This window comes from Erpetoichthys calabaricus, chromosome 9 (genome assembly GCF_900747795.2).
Source record: "Erpetoichthys calabaricus chromosome 9, fErpCal1.3, whole genome shotgun sequence".
In the NCBI taxonomy this organism is placed as follows: domain Eukaryota; kingdom Metazoa; phylum Chordata; class Cladistia; order Polypteriformes; family Polypteridae; genus Erpetoichthys; species Erpetoichthys calabaricus.
The window spans coordinates 119,571,551-119,597,241 of record NC_041402.2 but is presented as its reverse complement, the minus strand read 5'-3'; the positions used below and the strand labels follow the sequence as shown (position 1 = coordinate 119,597,241).

Here is a 25,691-nt window from a genome sequence, read left to right as displayed (position 1 = left end):
ATCATCTTCTTTGTAAAACTGCCACCACATTTCACTCAACAAGCAAGCCTACTATGTTACAAAGCAAAATCGGGTCATTAGAAACTGCATTTCCCCAGGAAAAAACATTCAATTAGCAACAGACAAAAAAAAAATGAAATTACTAATCCTGTATTTTTAGAAAGTTCTTACATCTCTGTCTCAATCACTTAGAGGCCTGGTACCTCCCAAAACTTGGCAGTTTAAAGACTTTTTGTCTAGCAAAGCTTTTCTTTGTACTGCACAAGGCAGTTTAAAATAGAAGTGGAAAAAACACATTTCTGTAAGCAAAATCCATTTCAATCCATTTACAATTAAAAAAGAAGGCTTACTGGGTTGGGCTCCTGCTTCCTCATGACCCTGCTTAGAATAATAAGTAGGTTTGAAAAATGGATGGATAGATGGACGGTTAAAGTGACATAATCTGTGTTCATTTTATATAGGATTATATTTTTATGGTTTATATATCGGATTGCCTTACACAATAATATTTTAAGGATTGGTCTGTTTGTATTTTTTAGCCAAATAACATGAGTTTTGTTTTTAGCTGATTATGAATGGGTTGTGAACAATAGATATTTCTCCAAGTCTCTCTTTTTTCAGTCCCTGCCCATGTTATAAACCTCAACATGGTTCCAACAACAATCCAGGCATTTGTAAAGAAATGATGCTTATTTAATACATCAATTTCCAACTTGACAGTAAATCACGGATTCCAAGCAATACTGACAGTTTCTGAATAACTGAATTATATGGAACGATTTTTCCTAATCTTTCTGCCGACAGAAAAATTGCGACTTGTCAGGGTGTTACCACAACTGTTGAACAGTGACTTGCAAAATACAAGTAAAAGTGCACCATACCTCAACTTCAAACAAAGCTGAAGCGACTGTATTTAAACCGATTTTTAAAAATCTGCAATGGCCTGTACTTAAATCGATTTTTAAAATTCTACAATGGCCGGTGGCCCAGTTACTTTTGTAGACGTTGACCTTCGCTGCTAACTTTGTTCAATCACAATCATAAGTTATTTTAATTTGAAGAGTTCCGGATCATCAACTATCACAATATTTTGGAGGCAGCCAATACCGAACTTAACTCTCATTTCCCTCGCGGCAGATGATTCCTAAGCAGGTTCGTGTCTAGATTTGCATTTTCGCCTTTATTTTTGTTTCGTTTAGTTCTGAGGCCTATGAGAAGCACATATAAACGTCATCCCATCCCCCAATCCTGCAGCGGACGTAACTGCATTTAGACTTCGGATCTTCGTTCTGTTTACCTCAGCTGCAGCACACGCCGTACAGCCGGACAAGGTCTTACAGAAACGTTTCGCACAACTAATTACCATTTTCCGATTATAGATTCCGCAAGTTTTCATCACTAAACACGGTTCGAAGTCCCCTTAAGAAGATTGTGCACTGCCAACACCCATTAAGATATTAAATAAAAAACGTCAAATTATCTGACTCGGCTACAACATTATCTGCTTTGTTGACAATTTTTAAATTATTTCAAGGGAAAAATATTTAAGAAGACCAATCAACACGAAGAGCGGACGATTATGGTGAACGCAATGACATTTAGATCAGTGCAAGGAAAAAACACAACAAAGGTAACGAGTAGAAAAACCTAACTATTATAAAAAGAAAGGCAAGCCAAACAGACGATTGTTTTTATTATACTGATAAATACAGTACGTACCAAATGTCCTTCTTTGTTTGAAGGTCTTTTCAGAAGGCATCGTTCTTCGAATCGATACAGACGATTTGTTAAGGCTTAAATATCGAACACGCTGATATAAAAGTGATGAAAAAAGATATTATTATATATGCGTCTTTAAAGCTACTGTCTGAGGCACAATAACACTGCAACCCTCTTTATCTTTCCTGTTTCTGTCGTCTGGTTAGTCCACCTTAAGCAGCAAAACAAAACTGTCAGCTGAGTGATGACGTCACAGGTGAGACTGCCGGCCGCCTCTGCTTCCATGCTATTGCAGCAGGAGGGCGCTGTCGCGTGATGTAATTATGAATCCTTGGCAGCATTCAGTTCGGTTTCGTTAATGCGCCCAATTCAACCACTGTAGGTTGTGAAGATTATAAAAGAGTACGTAAGAGCTTTTGTTAAGGCTATGATGAGGCTTTTAATCCCACACAGAGCCGTCCGGTTATGGGCTGATTACAACTTGATCTGTTAGCTGTGGTATTAACACCTGAACACATTCATATAAACAGATAGCAACTATATTTAAATGTGTGAATTTACTAAAATTGATGAGAAATGTACTAATATTAAAACATACTGAGACTATTTATTTATTGTATTGACATTGCTGAGAACTTAGTGTTTGTTTTTACATATTTCCTAGTATGAAAATATATTGTGATCTATTCATTCACTGACAGTGTTGAGAAATGCATTTTTTATATATATATTTACTAAATTTAGTGAGAAGTAGCATTACATAAACCGGTTAGTGAGACCGTCAAGGAGAACAATTTCTAACCATTTTGATCCCTTTACCTCTTTCGGGACAGGAGTGCAGAAACCCTGTTTTTTCTCACTATGGGTAAGGAGCTCCCCATCAGCTACAAGGTGGCACGTGCTATCTTTGCTCATTTATGCCATCCAGTACCCATTTTACTGGAACAGCTACTCTCTTTCTAGCTCATTCTCTCTATAATATATTCATGTTTTGATTACTTTTAAGTTTCCATAATTAAATTAATCAACATTTAGTGATGGTAATGACATCGCTTAATATGCCCCCTGCTCCTTACCTATTGGTAGGCATGGCTGTAAATAGCACATTATTCGAAACGTTATTGGATGATGCTGCGTAATCATTGGATTTCATTGGAGATATAAGCCTACCACTTGGTACATCCCCCCATGGGAGGTACTCTTGGCGATCCAAACTACATGCCCAGACCACTTCAGCTAGTTCATCTCGATCCAGAGAGGAAGGGGTTCTACTGGAATGTATTCCTGTACTACTGAGCACTTCATCTCACCATCCTCAATACTTGCTGTCTTATTCTTTTGGTTTCTACCTAAATCTCATGACCATAGATGAGGATGGAGATATAGACTGATTTGGTAAATTGAAAATTTGGTATGAGGATTTAACTCTCACTTCACCACCATGATGTGATACTACCTCCACAAAACTGGTGCTGCTGCACTGATTCATTTACCAAACTTGCAATCACCTCTAGGCTGACTTGTAAGCAAGATCCTAGTGGGCTAGCTGCTCACCTCTTATCTACAGGGAACAGGACACTTGTTGCATCAACAATATGGACTCTGTTCAATGAAACAGTAGACCATTAAGGGTAGGTTGTTCTCATTTCAAATACACCTTCTCCTTTCTGCACACTTTTTTAAGTAGAGCGTCTCAGAACCTTTTAAGCAACAGTTTCCCAAACAGCACTGTTTACTGGAACTTCCAGTATAGTTTGCAAATCACAATATAAAATTCCTCCCTTTGAACAAAAATTAGTTTATGTTGTCTAACAGCAGTGTATTATTCTTTTTTGACTGCTCAATAACTATAATCACCTAGAACTAAGATAATTTAGTTACATTTCAAAGTCATTGCAGAAGGCTTTGTATACTTGTACTTGACCTCTCACTGCCTATTCCCTTAAAAAGTCTGGCATGTATCCTCACAGTAGACATGACCTTGCACTTTCTCTGGCTTGTTTTTGTGTAAACTTTCTGGCAAAGCCGAAAGATGTGAAGCATTCCACATCTTGCCAGCATCTAGAAGATAAGTGACTTGTGCATTTATTCTGACTCACTCTATTCAAGATTGAGACACAGGTTTTTTTCTTCAGAAACTAGTCAGCAAAAGATCAGACTCAGGACAGGAGCCAGGAATCAGCCTTTCTTTGACCAGAATAATGTCAGAAAGGTTTTTTTTTGTTTTTTTTTTAAATCAAAAAAGCTCAGGTCCAGACTTAACAAGAGGGCACTGCTTAACTTCTGTGCAGAGCAGATCCGTCTAATATTCCACTCCATATTTGAGATTTCTTTGGAATTACAGCAAGTGCCCAGCCTTTGGAAACAGGCAAATGTTACTCCAGTAGCAAAATCTGCAAATCCAAAAACATTAAGTGAATCAGGACCAGTGGCCTGAACTTCTCATTTCATGAAATCCTTTGAGACGTTTATTACAAAACAACTACTAAACGAAATCCAAGCCAATCTGGACCTTTACCAATTTACATACAGAGCAAACACTTCTGAATTTACTGTATGAGCACTTGGAAGGATTAAAAAACCATATGAGATTGCTATTGATTTTTCTCTATAGCTTTTAATACAATTCAGCCCTAATTGTTTGAACCCTAACTTGAAAGGGTGGAATCTGGACTTTATAATTAACAGAACAAAAAGAAAAAAGTGAGTGTTAATGGTCATTTTTCTGACAGCCTAAATAAATGTATCACTACCCCATAAGGCTGCTGCCTATCACATCTTTGTTTATCTCATTTACAATTGAATGCAAAAGTTCACACAAGGACAGACATTTCCCAAAATATGCAGACGACTCTGACTTACAAGTCTTCTGTAAGATAAGGAGGACACCCATGGACCAACTGTTGATGAGCTTATTCAATAGTATATGATTGTTCCTTAAATATTTCTAAGACAAAGGATATATATGTTTATTTATTACATGTTTATGTAATGCTGTTTCTCACTAAATTTAGTAAATGTATATAAATAATGCATTTCTCAGCACTGTCAGTGAACGAATAGATCACCAAGAGACCTTACATTTTGTACAAGAGATTGGGTGTTTTTGTGCTTCAGTTCACACATCTTCTCCTGCCTTCTGCTTCAGTTGCCTCACAAAGATTTAATGTGTTTTTATTTATTAAATGTTGCTGTTGTCGTTGTTACTTTTCCTTGCATTTCACATTTGCAATAAACTAAATATGTATATACATTTTCATTCCAGATTTTCAACTGCTCTGTGCAATGAATGCCTTTCTTGGCATTCCTGGGCACAGGACAGAAAACAACCCTGGAAAGGGCATGTACATACACCTAAACCATTCGCACAGGGCCCAATCAATCTAATCAGCACCTTTTTTGCTATGCACATTGTGACGCGTGAGTCACTGTCTTGCACCCCAAAACACGGGGCTGAGTCTCAGTGCTTTAGCAAAACCAGCTTTATTCAGCTTGAAACAGGAACAGCACTGTTATTTATTGTAGTGAGATCTATCACTCTCCTATACACAGACACAGCAAACCGGCAGGGTTGGGGCCAAGTTAGTGGCCAAGTAATACTGTTCCCTGCATTACCCATCTATGACAGGCAGTTATAGCTTGATAGCAATCTTTCTCGGAGTTGCTTCTCTGGTGTGCTGCAGCGCTGTGAACCTGCGGTTGCCTCAGCGAAGGACAGGCAGCCTTCCACAGACACGACAATCGTGCCTTGACATGTTGTCCCATTGGGGGGTTCCCAACAGAGTTCAGAAACCTCACAACATCAACAACTGGCATACTCTGGAGTAGTGGAGTGGAACAGTGACATTTGATGGAAGTGGGGATGGGGCCTCACCCTGTGAAACTGCGAACAGCGGCAGGACATGGCGCAGCACGATACAAGTACACTCAATCAAAGAGCAGCCCCCCGTGAAAATTCATTTAGTGTGATTCAGTGATTTTCTGTCAGGGCAGGTGGGTCCTAACATCAGACTTTGACTAAGTACAGCGTGAGGCCAGGTTTATACTTCATGCGACGCGAGGCATGCTGCAGCAGACGCTCCTGCTATGCAAGCGTTGTAGTGTTTATACTTGCGTGCGTACTTTACGTAAATCTGGAGGAATCCGCCAGGTGGCAGTGCGAGATATTATCATGGTGAGAACATGTTCGGCTTCTCTGTGTTGTGAATTGCCTAGAACACCCATTAAATTCAGATGACACCTTATCGCAATATCTCTGAAAAGGATGTTTATTGATTAAATCCATCAATCCAGGGATGTGTCCATTCCAGCAAGCATTAGGCATGAGTGAGAAACAATCCCTGGATGAGGCCTCAGCTCATTGCAAAGTGAATACAAGCACACACATACACTAGTGTCATTTTAGCGGCACCAAATCCCCAAATCTGCATATCTTTGGAAGGAAACTGGAGCACACTGAGGAAACCCAGCAGGAAAACATGTAAACTCCAGGCAGGGAATATCAGCGACGTGACTCCCTGCAAAACAGCAGTGCTAACGATCCGCCACTGTGTCACTCCCATGTGTGTAATTATTAACAGTATTCATTATTTAAACGAAATTACCGATTTATCTGTAAAATGTAATATACATACTTTAATGCTTTTCATCATGAAAGTGATATCAAGTATAAATCTAAGGATTCTAAATGTGCAGAGAGTTGGAATATCATACATTTAATGTGCTCAGTGTGGCGATCTATTGCTGGTGATCCGCTGCTGTCAGGACCAGAGGAAGCCCTAGAAAAACAAGACGGCACAGAAGACGGTATGTGAGACTTTTAAAATGTATCGTGTCATTACGATCGGGAATATGCAATGCTTGAATATAAAAGCTCCACGAATACATCTGTATGTCGGCATTTTGCTTCACCACATCGAACCATTTATCAAACATCAAAGTGTGCACCACAGAAAAGCCAAACACTGCCACCTGGCGGACTCCTCCAGATTTACGCAAAGTACGCGCGCAAGTATAAACACTACAATGCTTGCGTAGCAGAAGCGTCCGCTACAGCATGCTTCGCGTCGCTGAAGTATAAATCCGGCCTAAGCAATACTTAAAATCAAGCATAGCATCGAGTTCTTTAGCAAATGTGTCATTCTCGATAGAGTCATAACTCTGACTCAAGGTCTTCATATTCTATCATTCTGTAACTTTTCTAGGACTTCTTTAACAGTATGTTTTCATTTTTGAAGAAGACAAAGACATTTCACTGCTACAAACATCCAAGTCTTATTGCGCATTAACCAAACAATCCTCATGCAGTCTCACAGAAGCTTTGTGCATAAATGTGCATACACATGAGCTACCATGCACACAATTTATTTCCTGCCTATTACATACGGCTGTGACATGTAATATGAATGATCAATTATAAACAATTATACTGTACATCATTGGAATGTCCTGAAACTCAGCTATCCAATGGTAATGACCCTTTCACTGTATGTGGCTCGATGTAAGTGGGATCGTTTTTAAAAGCAATATTAACTCAGCAGTGATACCATGTTAACCTAGACACATACGTGTGCAAAACGCATAGTTTACTAATGAAATAGAGGAGACAACAAGGAAACCTATGAATTATTTGAAAGAAGATACCATTGGGTAAGAATGCTGCTTTTGCTTTTGATTGACTTGTGAGTTTATTGTAACATACACAAACAACTTTGAAATATGGCAGTGTCCCACTGGCAGGACACCTAGCATACAGTTAGGTCCATAAATATTTGGACAGAGACAACTTTTTTCTAATTTTGGTTCTGTACATTACCACAATGAATTTTAAATGAAACAACTCAGATGCAGTTGAAGTGCAGACTTTAATTCGGTAGGGTGAACAAAACGATTGCATAAAAATGTGCGGCAACTAAAGCATTTTTTTAACATTATCCCTTCATTTCAGGGGCTCAAAAGTAATTGGACAAATTAAATAACTGGAAATAAAATGTTCATTTCTAATACTTGGTTGAAAACCCTTTGCTGGCAGTGACAGCCTGAAGTCTTGAACTCATGGACATAACCAGATGCTGGGTTTCCTCCTTTTTAATGCTCTGCCAGGCCTTTACTGCAGCGGCTTTCAGTTGCTGTTTGTTTGTGGGCCTTTCTGTCTGAAGTTTAGTCTTCAACAAGTGAAATGCATGCTCAATTGGGTTAAAATCAGGTGACTGACTTGGCCATTGAAGAATTTTCTACTTCTTTGCTTTAATAAACTCCTGGGTTGCTTTGGCTGTATGTTTTGGGCCATTGTCCATCTGTATCATGAAACGCCGCCCAATCAATTTGACTGCATTTAGCTGGATTTGAGCAGACAGTATGTCTTTGAACACCTCAGAATTCATTCGGCTGCTTCTGTCCTGTGTCACATCATCAATAAACACTAGTGTCCCAGTGCCCCTGGCAGCCATGCACCCCCATGCCATCACACTGCCTCCACCATGTTTTACAGATGATGTGGTATGCTTTGGATAATGAGCTGTTCCACGCCTTCTCCATACTTTTTTCTTGCCATCATTCTGGTAGAGGTTGATCTTCGTTTCATCTGTCCAAAGGATGTTTTTCCAGACCTGTGCTGGCTTTTTTAGGTGTTCTTTAGCAAAGTCTAATCTAGCCTTTCTATTCTTGAGGCTTATAAGTGGCTTGCACCTTGCAGTGCACCCTCTGTATTTACTTTCATGCAGTCTTCTCTTTATGGCAGACTTGGATATCGATACGCCTACCTCCTGGAGAGTGTTGTTCACTTGGTTGGCTGTTGTGAAGGGGTTTCTCTTCACCATGGAAATGATTCTGCGATTATCCACCACTGTTGTCTTCCATGGACGTTCAGGTCTTTTTGCATTGCCGAGTTTACCAGTGCTTGCTTTCTTTCTCAGGATGTACCAAACTGTAGATTTTGCCACTCGTAATATTGTAGCAATTTCTCGGATGGGTTTTTTCTGTTTTCGCAGCTTAAGGATGGCTTCTTTCACCTGCATGGAGAGCTCCATTGACTGCATGTTGTCTGTTCACAGCAAAATCTTCCACATGCAAGCACCACACCTCAAATCAACTCCAGGCCTTTTATCTGCTTAATTGATAATGACATAACGACGGACTTACCCACACCTGCCCATGAAATAGCCTTTGAGTCAATTGTCCAATTACTTTTGAGCCCCTGAAATGAAAGGATTGTGTTAAAAAATGCTTTAGTTGCCTCACATTTTTATGCAATCGTTTTGTTCACCCCACCGAATTAAAGCTGAAAGTCTGCACTTCAACTGCATCTGAGTTGTTTCATTTAAAATTCATTGTGGTAATGTACAGAACCAAAATTAGAAAAAAAGTCTCTGTCCAAATATTTATGGACCTAACTGTAAGTGGTTATAAGTGGACAAAACCATAATCACACTTTTTTTATAAGTCATTTATTGAATCTGTTGTCATATTTGCTTTTATTTGTTGAGTTGGCAACCTCAACATTAAGAACATAACGATCTTAACAACATTATAAAAACTAGCAGTAAAATAATTGGTTTACAGCAGACCTCTGTCACTGAGATGTTGTACAAAAAGGTTAGAAAGAAGGCCAACTCAGTTCTGTCAGGCAGTAGCCACCCTCTTTTTCCTAAACTTCAGCTGTTGCCATGAGGCTGCAGATGTAGGATAATGAGAAACAAATTTAAGAACTCTTAAATTCCCACAGCTCTAAGTGTTTTGATTTCTGTTACTTGTAGGGATGCTGCTAAAAACAAAATTCTGAATTATTACATGTATTGTTAAAGCTAATTATTCATCTTTGAATTAATATTGAGGGTGCTGAGGTGTCACCCGCTGCACTCAGATCCCAGGTGGTTCATCATGTGGTAGGTGAGGCAACGCGCTCTCAGCGCATGCTCCCAGTCTCTCTCTCTTACTTACGATAACACAAGTTGTCAGAAGTTGTGTATTTTTTTTCTTGTATCAGTGTAATAATGTCTTATGTTTTTGTACTATCCTGCTGCAAGCAAAATTCCCTCTTGGATAAGAAAGTCTACCTACTTAAATGCCTACCTACCTACCTACCTACCTACCTACCTACCTACCTACCTTCCTAACCATCCAAGGTTTCGTTCCTCTCATTGTTTCACTGGTTGTGAACTTATCTTGTTTTGCACATCTTTTAACATCAGTGTAACTTTTAATTTTTTCTCCTTTTGCTTTACTTTTTTCAGCATGACATTATCACCATCAGTTACAGGTGCAGGTGAATGAAGAATCTGGAGTTTTGCTCTCATCTGCTTGCCATGAAGTGTCTTGGATAGAGACACTCCAATGGTGGCATGTGGCATAGATCTGTAATCCATTAAAAGCTTGTGGATGAGTGACTTCCATGGTTCTCCTTAGATGGTTTGGTTGTAAACAGTACTTCAGCACTTTGTTAAATCTTTCTACCTCTTCTTTGGAGTGAGGGCAGTAGACTGATGATTTCGAGTGCTTTATTCCCCTGTGTTTTAAGAATTCTGTAAACCTACTTGCCATCAATTGTACTCCATTAACTGAATCCAGTTCACATGGATTCTCTTCTCGGCTAAAGATTGAGCTCAATATGCAGATTACAGACTGTATATCTTTTCTGGAACAAAAAGTAGCTTCAGGCTGGTGGTATGCAATTTGATGTCATCTGAGGTCATTATTATTAGGTAATGTAATGTTTAAGATAGAGAAGTCTGCACATTGTAATGAAAAACATACACAAGTATAAAGGTTTGGGGCACCTGCAGGCAAACCCTGTATAAACCCAAAAATCAAAGTAAACATGAAAAAGTCTTTTAGCCCTGAAAAATCTTTAAGTAAACCAAGTCTAACATAATGAAGAATAATTTTAGAAATGTTCAGAATCTTGAGAAGAGGAAGTAATGCGTTCATGACATGCAACTTCCTAGACTCATGTGATTACAATGAGATTGCATTGTTATGCACAAAATGGCCACCAGTTAAAAAAAACACTGTCTCAAAAAACACTAATGACTGATAGAATTGATTTTAGATTACAATGTAAACAGTAATGAATCATTGCAATACTCCTAAAACTGACATTCCTTCAAAGCAGTGGGAGAAATGACTACAGCAGAATGGCTGGAACTTGTGAGGTTATATGATTCTGCCAAGCAGATGACCTACACAATTGAAGTAAGATGTTTACATACGCTTAGGGTGAATTCTTTAAAACTCACTTCATAACACCTCCACAGACTTTATACTAACAAACTTTAAATCTGGCATATCGTTTAAGACATCTACTTTGTATTTCAGTTGTAATTGTATTTCATAATTCCAGTGGTTCACAAGTTTATAGATAGATAGATAGATAGATAGATAGATAGATAGATAGATAGATAGATAGATAGATAGATAGATAGATAGATAGATAGATAGATAGATAGATAGATAGATAGATAGATAGATACTTTATTAATCTTAAGAGGATACTCCAATTAAAGAGTGATAAAAATGTAGGTAAAACAGACAATAACTTTGTATAATGTTAACATTTACCCCCCCGGGTGGAATTGAAGAGTCGCATAGTGTGGGGGAGGAACGATCTCCTCAGTCTGTCAGTGGAGCAGGACATTGACACCATATATACACTTTGTTAATATTTGGTAACATTGCCTTTAAATTGTCTGACTTGAGCCAAACATTTTGGGTAGCCTTCCACAAGCAACTTGCAATAAGTTGTTGGAATTTTCTCACATTCTTCCAGACAGAACTGGTGTAACTGGGACAGATTCGTAGGCTTCCATGCTCGCGCATACTTTTTTAGTTCTGCCCACAAATTTTCAAATGGATTAAGGTCAGGGTGTTGTGATGGCCACTCCAATACCTTGACCTTGTTGTTCTTAAGACATTTTGCCACAACTTTGGAAGTATGATTGGGGTCATTGTCCATTTGGAAGACCCACTTGCAACTGAGCTTCAACTTCCTTCCTGAGTGCTTGAGATGTTGCATGATGCTCCCCAGCCCATACTTGACAGTAGGGATGGTGTTCCTTGCCTTACAAGTTTCACCCTTCTTCCTCCAAACATAAGAATGGTCATTATGGCCAAACAGTTTAATCTTGGATTCATCAGACTAGAGAACATTTCTCCAGAAGGTAAGATCTTTAACCTCATGTTCTATTGCAATCTGCAGTCTGGCATTTTTATGGTGGCTTTGGAGAAGTGGCTTCTTCCTTGCTGAGCAGCCTTTTGGGTTATGTCGATTTATGACTTGTTTTACTGTGGATATAGTTACTTGTCTACCTGTTTGTTCCAGCATCTTCACAGGGTCCTTTACTGTTGTTCTGGGATTGATCTGCAGTTTTTGTGCCAAAGTAGTTCTGCTCTAGGAGACAGAATGTGTCGCAGTATGATGTATGCGTGTTATTGTTTGTACAGATGAATTGTTTGTACAGATGAATGTGGAACCTTCAGGAATGTAGAAATTACTCCAAAGGATAAACCAGATTTGTGGAGGTCTACAATTTTTTCTGTGGTCTTGGCTGATTTCTTTTGATTTTCCCATTATGTCAAGTAAAGAGACAGTGATTGTGATGGTAGGCCTTAACATATATCCACATGTTGACTCCAACTCCAATTGGCTCTCAGAAGCTAATTGTCTAATTGCCTAAAAGCATGACATAATTTTCTGGAATTTTCCAAGCTGTTTAAAGGCATAGTTAACAAAGTGTTTGTAGACTTGTGACCCAATGGAAGTGTGATACAGTCAATATAAAGTGAATTTATCTATCTGTGAACATTGTTGCAAAAAAATATTTTTGCCCTGCACAAAGTAGATATCTTAAACAATATGCCAAATTTAGGATTTGTTAGTATACAATCTGTGGAAGGGTTATAAAGTGAATTTTAAATAATTCACCAAATGTGTATGTAAACTTCTGACTTCAACTGTAGATAGTGCAGCCAAACGTATTATGCTTTTGACAATTAAATAAAAGCCCAAGAAATTAGTGTCTGTAAGATTTCAAAAATAGGGTACTAATGATTCTATCTTCAGCAGAGCTGACCCTAACAATGTGCAGATCACTGTGTGTGTGATAGAGGACTGATGTGGGAAGGTGTTAGGATTAGGGTAGGATTGGTTAGGGTTACCCTTAACATTCACTTTTAGGTTTTTGATTATTCTAAATTAAGTATTTTTATTTGATGTTAAAAGTCATAGTTAAGTTTGTGATGTGTGCTTCTTTGTCTGTTCATTATTTATTTATATACTAGCTGTTCCCCACGGCTCCACTCGCATAGTAGTGAAACAGGACAAAATTTAAAAATCAATAAACAAAAGGTATCACTAGCTAAGCAGAGGCAAGTTATGCTCCAAAGCACAGAGGTAGACCGACTCCCCACTTCTGACATCATGCTTCCCCCTCCCCTCTGCCTGTAGCCTCTGTCTCGGATTAGTGTGAATATATCGCTCTTACAAGCAAATTATGATCCTTACCACGATGGCAGAAGCCGCAAAATCAACTGGAATGTTCAAGCAAATTATAGAAAATACCCAATCTAAATCCATTAAGTTGTTCTCTCATGGAAAGTGGACAGACGTACTGACAGACAGATGTTGGATTTTATATATAGAGAGATTTATTGTTCAAATTAAAGTTGTTATAAGAAATACTAATGTATTGGGTTCAGGGAGGGGTGGGGTATGGTGGGCTTGGTCAGGGAGCCCGATGAAGATTCTGCTCAGGGCACCAGGTTGGCTTGGGTGGCAGTTTGGCTAGGGGTGCTCGTATACTTCCAGTTTAGCAAATATGGTGGTTGTAAATTCTACAGGAAGACATAACCTGTGCCATAGCTATTCTAGCCTGTTTCTGAATATCAGATTTCTAGAAGAAGCTCCAGTTGATTTATGTTGTTCCGCTCTTAAGATTAGCAGTATAAGTGAAAGGCCCAATGAGCAACAATGTCAGATTTTAGTGACTGAATAAACCAGTAAATCCCTCCATTGGTCAGTTTTTAATGTAGTTAATACTTCTGGAGAAAGACAATCACATGTTGATATCCATTGGTAAATACTGCTGTAACTGTCAATGAGAAACAAATGTGTGCAGAAAACTGATGGGAGTATTTGTGGTGGTTTGAATTTGTCAGGGGAGCACAAATGATGCTTTATTTTTGTTTTATTATTTATTAAATATTTTTACCTTTATTTCAGAAATGTCTCAAATATTGAAAGATTATTTTGTAATGAGTGTTATGGGCCTTACTGTTTTGTGTATTTAGCAGCTATGATGCTATATATTTGCTAGGTAGGTTATTAAGTGGAATCAAGATTTTGTTACAATATAAAGGAAAGAATTAGCAATAAATGTTTTTCAGACTACTTCTGGGGCCTCATTTATAAAGCTTTGTGTGATTTTGAGCATTAAAATACGCTCTGTTCAAAAAAACATGAAAATATGTGCATCAAAAGAAAAAATCAGATGTATAAAACCTGGATAATGCACATTTCAATGCAATTTACCCTTTATAAATCACAATAATCATGTAAATGTGTTTTCATGATCGTGTCTCAAAACCCACCCGGTTCCACCCTAAAACAACGATATATGAAATCATGCTATTCAACGTCATACATATGCAATTACAATGCTGCAGACCTTCATAGGCTGGTAGAGCAGCCTCCTACATGACGCATCCAGTAGTGTAAGATACAACTTCTGGTATCTAAATTAGAGAGACACAAAGAACCTTTATTCGGTGGCCTAAGTACAGGTGTCAGCAACAAGCACAAATAGGTTGAACAGTATAATGTTACTGCAGCTATAAAATGACGTGGGCTCCAGTCACACTATGCCTGAAGTAAAAGTAAAAAAAAAAAAGGTCCAATCTCTGGCAACAAAGCATATCACTAGTCACTGGGAAAATGTGTGTGTAAAGGTTGAAGGAAAAAATACATGTACACTCTCCGATTTCAATCTGTGAATAACATCTGTAATTGGAGGGGCCTTTATTATTCAGAATTAGGCCAGAGCAGTCCTGACATTTATTAATCTCATCTTGGCATCAAGTATATTAATAGAATGTAACTGCTTATTGTTAACAAAAGCAGCTTCCTTCTTGCTAGGTGCCCTTATTGCAATAAATTGCAAATTCCAATTACAATAGAAAGATTGGACACAGGTGCAAATTGCCCTTTAATGTTGATAACAACATGTTGTATGTATATGCATCCACACCATACGAAAACTGGATGTAGTACTTTGTTGGTTAGTTAAAGGTTTGCAGCACAGTGGGCATGATGAGGTAACGATTGTATTCTTGACCTATCGGCCAGTTCCCTGAGATGTGACAACAAGTAGTCGATATAAACACCAAAAAAATAAACAAAATGTTCTTCAGTGCAAATGCGCAGCATTGGTCACCTTAAAAGGGAACTGAAATTCAGTTTGTACATCATATGCATCACATCTGAGGTGTACTATGTTTGTCAAGTCAATGCACATTATAATATAATATAATAGCGATATGAATTATTATGTGTATGAGTCGTCATTTAGCTGGTTTGCCTGCATTTCCCTATTTGATCAAGGGTGTTGTCATTTCTCATTTTCTTTGAACGTTGCTCACACATACTGTAGGTCAGAGTTGCTGTAAATATATGCATGTTCCCACAGAATAGTTCACACAGGAGTGAAGTTGCTCTGATTATAAGACTGGTGTGTACTCAGTTGGGTTAGTGCTATGCTGAAAAGAACCCTAGCTATAGGATCTTCTACTGATGTGTGATAACAGTAGTTTGTGGCATTCTCTACTTTAAATACTTAAATCAAGTCCTGGAGCATCCAGGCTACGAGCAGATGCTGGTGCACATGTGAGTGTACGCGCACCACTCTAAGGTTGATTTGGGTGCTTGGCTGATCGCTCATTCATATGCAAGTGTCAGCAGGACAGTCAGGTGCCTTATTCACACCTAGGAGTAGGTGGAGGATAGCACCTTTACTCAATCAGGGCTACGCATGGCAGAGAGGGGGACGACATTGAAAAAAGAGTAGGGAATGAACGTAGGTTAAAGAAGGAGTAACAGACAGGATAGTGATGAGCCTGTGTCGTGAAGAAAGGAGATACAGTAGATGGCTGGAAAATATGCACTAAGGAAGCGAGCGGCAGGCCTCCACTTAGGTCTGGGGCTGGAGAAGAGGCACTCATTAGTGCAAAGCAAGGGAATAGGAGCTGCCCTGTCATGCAGCATTTCCCTTTTGATGCTGACGGACTGGCTGAGTGAGACATTAGTTGGGTTCGGAGGGGAGTTCTACAGATGCAGACGGAGTGGCAGTAGGAACCTGAACCCAGGATTAATTGGATGACTGCATCTGATGGTGGGCATCTCCTCATGCTGCAAGGTCCTGATGGGATAAGTTGAAGACATGCTAGATTTTAGGAAGAGGCATTGGGGTTTATCACTGTTTTAATAGAGGAACCAGCCTGGGATTTTAACCTTGTTTTATGGGAATTATTTAATTGGATTTTAACCCCCATATGGCAGCTTTGTATTAATGGATTACTCATTTATTTAAGGCCCAGTTTGAAGCACACACTTTTGTGTCCTCATTTGCCTGGCTCATCCTTGGGTATGTTATCAAATGTTCTGGGTTCATGAGGCTCCAGAAGCAACCATGGAATTTGGAGCCACCCTGGGTCATCACAAGCTGCACCAAGACTTCTGAGTCACTGTCAGACTGACAAGTACACTTTGTCCTACTTAGGTTTGTCCACGCTCCATTCTGCTCCACTTCTTTTGCTCAGCACCTCAAGAAGATCAGCATGAAAAGGTTAATAGGTCCCAATAGTATGCCAGACCTCTCTTAATCTAATTCCGGGTCATGAGGAGCTGGAGCCTATCTCTTACCGATAATCACATAATTTGGAAAAAACAGTTAATTTAACCAATGAGTTACCTAGGATTAAATCAGAGTATGTGGAGGGAAATTCAGGCTGAGAATGTACAAAATCCACATGGACAAAAACTGAGAGCAGGATTTGATCCTAGAGTGCTTAATCTGTGAAGTGACATTGCTACCGTGTCATTCAAACATGCTTTATTTATATTTAATTATCTTATGTGACCAGAACATTATAAATTAAAATGTATGTAATTAGCATAAAAACTGCCCCATTAAAAGTGTTAACTGGATTTATTTTGGATATGTTATTTTGATTATCATAATTTGTCTTATTATCCTGAGCCATGCCCTATGCAATATTATTTTAAGAAAGACACCTTAATTAGACATAATCTACAATGTCCAAAAAATGATATTAAAGCAAGTATTTGTTGCATCACTACACTTTGTTCTTAAATTCAGTTGCAGGTCAGGCTGCATTTCCAATAAAATGCTTATATTTATTTTATGTCATTTCGATTGCCTTTGAGTACTCAATATTCTTCACAATGTAATGACAAGCTTTCAAGATTACCAATGTTGTGAAACAGCCTGCCTGATTATATTCAGACTGGTGTGCATGTACTGTATGGTTGGGATTCCATCCAAGGTGAGACTTTTCATGTGTAAGTGAACCCCTCCCAGACACTCAATAAAGTCTCAAACTTCTTTTATAGGTGTTTTAATGGAAAAAGAGACACCTCTATAAAGAGTTATGGGTCAAAGCTTATAGTAGCCATATATGAAAACTCTTTTTCACTAACAAAAAAAGAAATTCCATCCATAAACTAGTGCAGACAGTGTTGAACCACTAGAGGGGAGTAAGCCCAAGGAGGTTAACTAGGCCCAAGAGTTGAGTTGTTTAAGGAAGGATTTGATTGCCTACCTTGACACCATCCTCTGCTCTTGCATAAATATAAATTATAAAAGGAACAGTTAAAGAAATATATGCATAACAAGTATTTTTTTATTGATTGTAATAAAAATATATTTTAAGTGTAAAATGGTTATCACATAACATTGAACAAAGCACTGAGTGATTCATTGCAATAGTATTTATACTTAATAATTTAAAAAAGAACACTTTTATTAACTAGTCTTGACCTTTTAATCAAACGAAATACAATTGAGATAATATTCTAATTTAGATCATTTCAAAGACAATTGAAAGAAGCTCAATGAGCAAGCAGACCCTGCATCCTAATATTGAAATTTTCCTATCCAAATACATTGGATTGTGGCATCAGTATGAAGATTACATTTTAAGTAATTTATCTAAAACTATTGGTCAAGTTTCAAAATATAGGTGTGCAACAAGAAACACTGTGGCACATCAAAGTGTTGGTTAGCCAGCCTGGTATATCATTTTACAAGGAAGGTTTAGCCAACAAAATACAAAAATGGAGAAAAAGAAATGGATAGACTGGCAGTCTGATAAGCACAGAGGGGACTCTGTTAAGCAGCTGCTGCTTCTTAGATCTGCCCTCTATTGAAATGGTCCAAAATGAATGGTGATTTCTAGTCTGCATGTTCTTTAAATAGCAGGACTAGAAAGGGTGATGTGGCGGAAGAAATTTTATTGTTCACTGGGATTTTACATAGTGTAGGTACCCAGGAGGACGAATGGGCACCCCAACCAGGGTGGAGGAATATTTCTTGCCCAGTAGGGAAGGCATAATGGTCGATGACCAGGTTGCAGACACAACCTGGCCACGGCACCTCATAATAAAATAATGACTAATATGAGTGAGAAGCCAGGAGCAATTCACCCCCAAAATTAATAGGTGGCAATGTCCCTCGCAAATAGTCCCAGTTTGGACACAGACAAGGCTGCATGGGAATTGGAGTCCAGAAGAGTAGCCCTTTACAGGCCCTTGGAGGACAATAGAGGGCACTATTTGGGGAGAATCTCCCTAGTTTCCTTATGACCCTGAAGTGCTTCCAACAAGTCACAATGTGGCTCTGTAAATAATCCTGAGTCCAACTTAAAAGGCACCTGCAGCCATAACTGAGTGAATCAGAGTTGGGTGGAAGAGGGCGAAACTCACTGGAAGAAGGAAAGAGAAAAGAGAGAGAACAAGAAAGTATTTAATTTGTGTATTGACTGTGATTATTTTTTTATTAAAGCTGCTGGGAATAAAAATCCTTTTACTAAACCCGTCGTTATGTTGGGTCTTGTGCATCTGGGGTTTGGGGACTTGGTGGCGCCCCCTACTGTTCACAATTTAAAGGTGGTTACTGACTATGTCACACCTTTTTCCTTCCATGTCATTCATACCTGATTAGAGCCAATGAGGTGTTCTTTAGGCTTGTGTGTTTCAGAAGTGTTACCAGAACCAGCATAATATCTGAAGATTACAAAAATGTATTTTTCTACCAAAACACAAGCACTCTATTCACCACAGTTACAGATTAATACATGTAAAATTACAGAGTATTATGAAATTCTCACTATCAGGTACCTTACTCGAAACGTTTGTCTTCTTTACATAATAATCAGTTTAAAAGATGAAGATTAAAATTATGCTCAGAAATGAAGAGAAGAAATTACCTGTGTTAATGGGCCATTCAAAAATGTTCTTTTACCTGTTGTTTTACTTTGTTGCTGTGTGTTTGTGATATCTAGCATTTTGTGATAATTTGTCTGTTTTAAATTTTCAGTTGATGATTAATTTGAATAGGAAATTTAAAAAAGAAACAGCTTTCTGACAATAAGGATATACTGTATATTAAAAGGCAAACATAAAAAGAGGCACTGTAAATTCAGAGTTTTTAAGAAGGCATGCCTCACTGCTAAGAACAGCTCTGTTTTATGATGCTACAAGCCATGGTTTTTAGGAATTCTATCACTGATAAGAACTTTTGTTAAGTGCTTCTCTGGGGTGTACAATATGAAGTGATCAGCTGAAGAAATTGCCTAAGAATACAAGCTACCATGGGCACAATGCAAGACCTGCTTGTAACTGGTAACACTAGAGCATAATCTCCACCCCCACTGAATGTGAAGCTCCTGTTTTTGATGTTGTTTACAAGCAATGTTACCTATGATGTCAGTAGCTTGCATTTAGAGCCCTCAATAGTGGAGACATAAGTTTCCATAATGGGGGCAGGTTTTTGAAGCATTAGCACCCATTCCTCATCCAGAAAGAAAGCTTGAGGGATGACAGACGTATTTTAGATTTATGAGCTCAGACAAATGACTAAGGAATAGAGATAGAGATAGAGAGCAGACAAGCGGGAGTTGACCACAAAGCTGACCAGGAATAAGATGATGTGTGTTTTGTGTAATACGTTTAATGTATTATAGTTTTTTTTATATTTAAAAATATGTATATACTGTTTATTTAAAAGTCCGTCACAATTGAAGGGCTGCTCCTAACCCTACAAAAGATAATGGGTAATACAGTGATTCACCTTTGGTGGAATGTGGTTTATCTGTAACCAGTCTCTCTCTCTCATTCTTCCTAGGGCACGAAGCGGAAGCAGAAGCAGACAATGGCCGACAGTGAGATGAATCGCGTTGTCGTCATCATAGAAGAACTCCAGGCACTTGACAAACAGATTCAGAAACTCCTGTCCAGACAAAGATACCTTAGGGATCTGAAGGCTCGGCTGCTGGATAAACCATCCTCGCCATCTGAAATTGGCGTAACATCAACCCCGCGTTGTGCCACTCAAGTAAACTTCACCCCCGCGCCTCGTAGGAGCGACGACGACACTGATGAAGACCGCAGCGTATTTCAGCTATGCAGGCGGGGGTTCAAGGCTAGAACACCTCCATCGGCGCAGGCGAGCATCTCGACTCAGAACTGGTTCTACCCTCTCTGCGTCCCCAGTTTGCCTTCAACCCCTTATGATGTAATAGTGGTAGGTGATTCGATTGTTAGAAACCTCAATATCGCATGCCCTAATCGAAAATCTTTTGTTTCTTGTTTTCCCGGTGCTTGTGTGATGTGATGAGACGTGCGCCGGCAATCTACGAGAAGCACAAGAAGAGGTCAGTTGGAGGTATTGTTAAGGCACCGACAGTCGGAAATCCTCAAGGCTGACTTCGCAGTACTAATTAAAGACACGAAGAAGAGGACCCCATTGGCAAAGATCTTCATTTCGGGTCCACTACTTCTCGTCAGACGATCAAATGAGTACTACAGTCGTCTGCTAGGATTAAACAACTGGCTGCAAGGCTTCTGCAAGAATCAAGACATCGTATTCATCAACAACTGGGACCTCTTTTGTGAAAGGCCGCGTTTCTTCAAGAGAGATGGCCTGCATCTGAACAGTTTCGGCGCCTGGGTCCTCTCCGAAAACATATCTAAGGTAATTTGTTTATCTTGACTATCCATCTCTACTCTTAACCCCTTCCGAAATGCTATTGCTGTGCTAGGACATGACAATTGTTTAATAAAATCTTCCGTAAAAATGATCAACATTAATACTCTAATAACCAATCTCAATGCACATAGAAAATCTAGGCAATACGGCATAAACACCAATAATTTAATTAAAATTACTACTTTAGATGAACAATGTATTAAAACTATAAAAACAAACTATAGATTAAACAAAAAATACACACAGAGCGGCGCTAATAAAAATAACTTAGTTCCTGTTCCAAATATCAATAACGCACATAGTATTCATCTCTGCCCCTCCGAAACATTAAATATGGCACTATTAAATGTTAGAGCTTTAACTAACAAGACGTTTTTTATCAACGATCTTATTAGTGATAGCAAAATGGATTTTATTGCATTAAGTGAAACGTGACTTAGCTCAGATGGCGCAGCTGTTTTAATCGAATCTGCGCCTCTGGATTACAGTTTTACTCATGCGGATCGCCAAGGAAAGAGAGGCGATGGACTAGCAAACATTTAGTCGAGCCGGTTAAAATGTAAAGATGTCAGTTTTGGTAAATTCAAGTCCTTTGAGTATCTTGCCATTGTTATTCATGGAGATTCTCACGTTCTAGTATTATCCGTGTATAGACCTCCTAAATTTAACGCGTCTTTCTTTGAGGAATTCTCAGACTTAATGTCAATTTTAATTACGAACTATGACACACTCTTAATAGTCGCCGACTTTAATTTTCATATAAATAATCAGTGTGACCAAAAAGTAAAAGAATTCATGATCCTCCTGGACTCTTTTGATTTGAGACAGCTCGTTAATCAGCCTACACATAATAATAATTCATTACATTTATATAGCGCTTTTCTCAGTACTCAAAGCGCTATCCACACAGGGAGGAACCAGGAAGCGAACCCACAATCTTCCACAGTCTCCTTATTGCAAAGCAGCAGCACTACCACTGCGCCACCTGTGAGGACTAAAGCATAGCAAGTCATACGTTAGACTTAGTAATTACTAAAGGACTAAAAGTTGATATAAAGCAGGTCATTGATATTGGTCTATCAGACCATTTTCTTCTACTTTTTAATATAGAAATAATGATAGAAAACACTCATGAGAAGCATATTGTTAAAAAACGCTTCTTTGACTCATCAGCAGCTTTAAAACTTACAAACATTCTAAGCAATCAGTCCGTTTATAGTGCCAACTATAATAGCGAGGATAATGTAAATAATAAGGTGGAAAGATTTAATACTAAAGTGAGAGCTGCTGTTGACATAGTTGCACCTGAAAAGACAGTTAAAAAATCTTCTAGCATTGTTATACAATGGAAGACCCAAAGAGTGTCTGATTTAAAGAGAACATGCCATAGAGCTGAGTGTAAATGGAGGAAGACTAAACTAACTATCCACTATGAAATATTAAAAGTTAAAATAACAGAATACAATAACGTCTTGAGAGGCGCTGCTATTTCTCTGAGATTATAAATAACAATGCTAGTAATCCTAGAGTCCTATTCTCGATGACTGATCATCTGCTAAACCCAGGTAACTCACAGGAATGCCTCCTAAGTACTTCCAGTAAAACCTGTGAGGCTATTGCTGTATTTTTCAATCAAAAAATTAATGATATTAGAAATAACATAGTATATCTCCCCAACACTGAGGATCCTCCTAAACCCCAGTACTCCGTTATAAACAAATTAAACTTTTTCAGTAGGATAGATTTACCTGATTTACATAAAATAATTTCTCAACTGAAACCCTCCACCTGCGTCCTTGACCCCATACCAACAAATTTTTTCAAAGAAGTATTGTGCGTGCTAATTGATAATATTCTTGACATAGTAAATTCGTCATTAGATACGGGGGTCTTCCCAGACTGTCTTAAGACTGCTGTAGTTAAACCCCTACTTAAGAAAAATAATCTTGACCCCTCTGCTCTTGAAAATTTTAGACCCATCTCTAACCTACTTTACTTGAGTAAAATTCTAGAGAAGGCAGTCATTATGCAGTTAAATGACAACCTCAATAAACATGCTATTCTTGATAAATTTCAGTCAGGTTTTAGAACAAATCACAGCACAGAAACTGCACTCGTCAAAGTAGTAAATGATTTGCGGGTAAATGCAAACAGAGTCCATTTATCTGTTCTCATCCTCTTAGATCTGAGTGCCGCATTTGACACCATTGATCAAAATATTCTTAGAATTCACCTTAGTCAATGAGTGGGCCTCTCTGGCAGTGTCTTAAATTGGTTTGAATCCTACCTGGCAGGGAGAAAATTCTTTGTTAGTTGTGGTAATTACAACTCAAAGACACATGATATCCTATATGGTGTTCCACAAGGCTCTATCCTGGGTCCGCTGCTCTTCTCAATCTACATGGTTCCGTTAGGTCAGATTATCTCAGGGCACAACATGAACTACCACAGCTATGCTGATGACACACAGCTGTAGTTATCAATAGCACCTGATGACCCCAATTCTCTTGATTCACTAATACAATGTCTGACTTGTATTTCTGAATGGATGAATAGTAACTTTCTCAAGCTAAATAAAGAGAAAACTGAAATCTTAGTGATTGGCAATAATGGATACAATGAGGCTATTAGAAATAAACTGGATACATTAGGATTAAAAGTCAAGACGGAGGTAAAAATCTTAGGGGTAACTGTTGACTGTAATCTGAATTTTAAATCGCAGATCACTAAGACAGCATTTTTTCACTTAAGAAACATAGCAAAAGTTAGACCTCTTATATCATTGAAAGATGCTGAGAAATTAGTTCACGCGTTTGTTTTCAGTCGACTAGATTACTGTAACACAATCCTCTCAGGAATACCCAAAAAAGACATAAATCGTTTGCAACTAGTGCAGAATGCAGCTGCTAGAATCCTAACCAGGAAAAGAAAATCCGAGCACATTTCTCCAGTTTTGATGTCACTACACTGGTTACCTGTGTCATTCAGGATTGACTTTAAAATTTTGCTTATGGTTTATAAAGCCTTAAATAATCTCACCCCATCTTATATATCAGAATGTCTGACATCTTATATTCCAAATCGTAACCTCAGATCCTCAAATGAATGTCTCCTTAGAAGTCCAAGAGCAAAACTTAAAAGAAGTGGTGAGGCGGCCTTCTGCTGTTATGCACCTAAAATCTGGAATAGCCTGCCAATAGGAATTCGCCAGGCTAATACAGTGGAGCACTTTAAAAAAACTGCTGAAAACACATTGTTTTAACATGGCCTTCTCATAACTTCACTGTAATTTAATCCTGATACTCTGTATATCCAATTCATTATAATAACTATTCATGGTGTCTCTAAAATCTGTACTAACCCCTACTCTCTCTTCTGTTTCCTTTTCCGGTGTCCTTTTGGTGGTGGTGCAAAGCACCGTGATGTTCCAACAGTGATGGATTAAAAGCCAGAAGTCTGCATGAACATCATCATCAAGTCCTTCCGTGAGAACCCTAAATACAAAGAGGACTATTTCATTTATGTTAGGTAGAATGCCCAGAGGGGACTGGACAGTCTCGTGGCCTGGAACCCCTGCAGATTTTATTTTTTTCTCCAGCCGTCTGGAGTTTTTTTTGTTTTTTCTGTCCCCCCGGCCATCGGACCTTACTCTTTTTCTATGTTAACTAATGTTGTCTTATGTTAATTTCTTATTTTGTCTTTTATTTTTCTTTTCTTCATTATGTAAAGCACTTTGAGCTACATTTTTGTATGAAAATGTGCTATATAAATAAATGTTGTTGTTGTAATTATTTCTATTGAATTTTCTGTTTTTTTTTAATCTTTTTGTTTCCATCTTAGAATTTTTAAATAAAATCTTGCAGTACTTGTTATATTCTTTGCTTTGTACCCCAATAAATGCAAGTTATCACTAATATACTACAACCCAATTGTGCTTCACTCACTCAGAATATGGAGCCAATGTAGGAAGCATTTTAAGATAAAGAAGCTTTTATCTGTGGCACCTCTGCACAAGAACCACCTTTTTCTACCCACTCAAACATATGCAGTTTTTAATGTCTGGAAAACATTTGGGATTAAATCACTTAGAGATCTGTACATAGACAACGTCTTTGCATCCTATTAACAATTACATTCCAAATTTAACTTCCCAGCAAGACATTTCTTTTACTACCTTCAAATCAGAAATTCTGTTAAACAGAACCTGCCCAATTTTCCTCACCTCCTACCTACCTCGATGCTGGAAAAAATATTGATCTGTCTTGAAGACTCAGATAGTATTTCTGCAATATATAATACAATTTTACAGCCCCCCTATTAAAGATAAAAGAGGACAGTGGGAAAAGGATCTCTCACTCAATATTTCAGAAAGGAGTGGAAAGTAGCAATGCAGAGAATCCACTTGAGCTCCATATGCGCAAAGCATACAATTTTTCAACTCAAAATTATATATCGAGCACATCTGTCTTGCTTAAAATTGTCCAAAATGTTTCCAGAGCAAGATCCAACCTGCGAACGTTGCAATCAAGTTCCAGCCTCACTGGGCCACGTGTTCTGGACCTGGTCCAAATTAACATCATTCTGGACCAAAATCTTTAAATGCCTGTCAGACAGCTTTGGTGTCACAATCTCTCCTAACTCAATAACAGCTGTGTTTGGTGTACTCCCAGATGGGCTTAAAGTGGAGAAATTGCCTTT

At 38.4% G+C, this 25,691-nt stretch overlaps 1 protein-coding gene and 1 long non-coding RNA gene across 2 annotated transcripts in view; one reads left to right on the top strand and one right to left on the bottom strand.

Annotated features, from left to right (window-relative positions):
• map1lc3b (microtubule-associated protein 1 light chain 3 beta) overlaps positions 1–1,946 on the bottom strand; it is a 55,177-nt gene extending 53,231 nt beyond the window's left edge. The window contains exon 1 of the mRNA XM_028810110.2: positions 1,720–1,946. Within this exon, the coding sequence (XP_028665943.1) occupies positions 1,720–1,759 (40 nt within the window). The 5' untranslated portion in view covers positions 1,760–1,946. The remainder of the gene's footprint in view (positions 1–1,719) is intronic.
• Positions 1,023–25,160, top strand: LOC127529071 (uncharacterized). Its single transcript, XR_007935737.1, has 3 exons — positions 1,023–1,152; positions 20,130–20,978; positions 24,409–25,160. It is a non-coding gene; the product is annotated as an uncharacterized LOC127529071 (long non-coding RNA).
• The last annotated feature ends 531 nt before the right edge of the window (positions 25,161–25,691 follow it).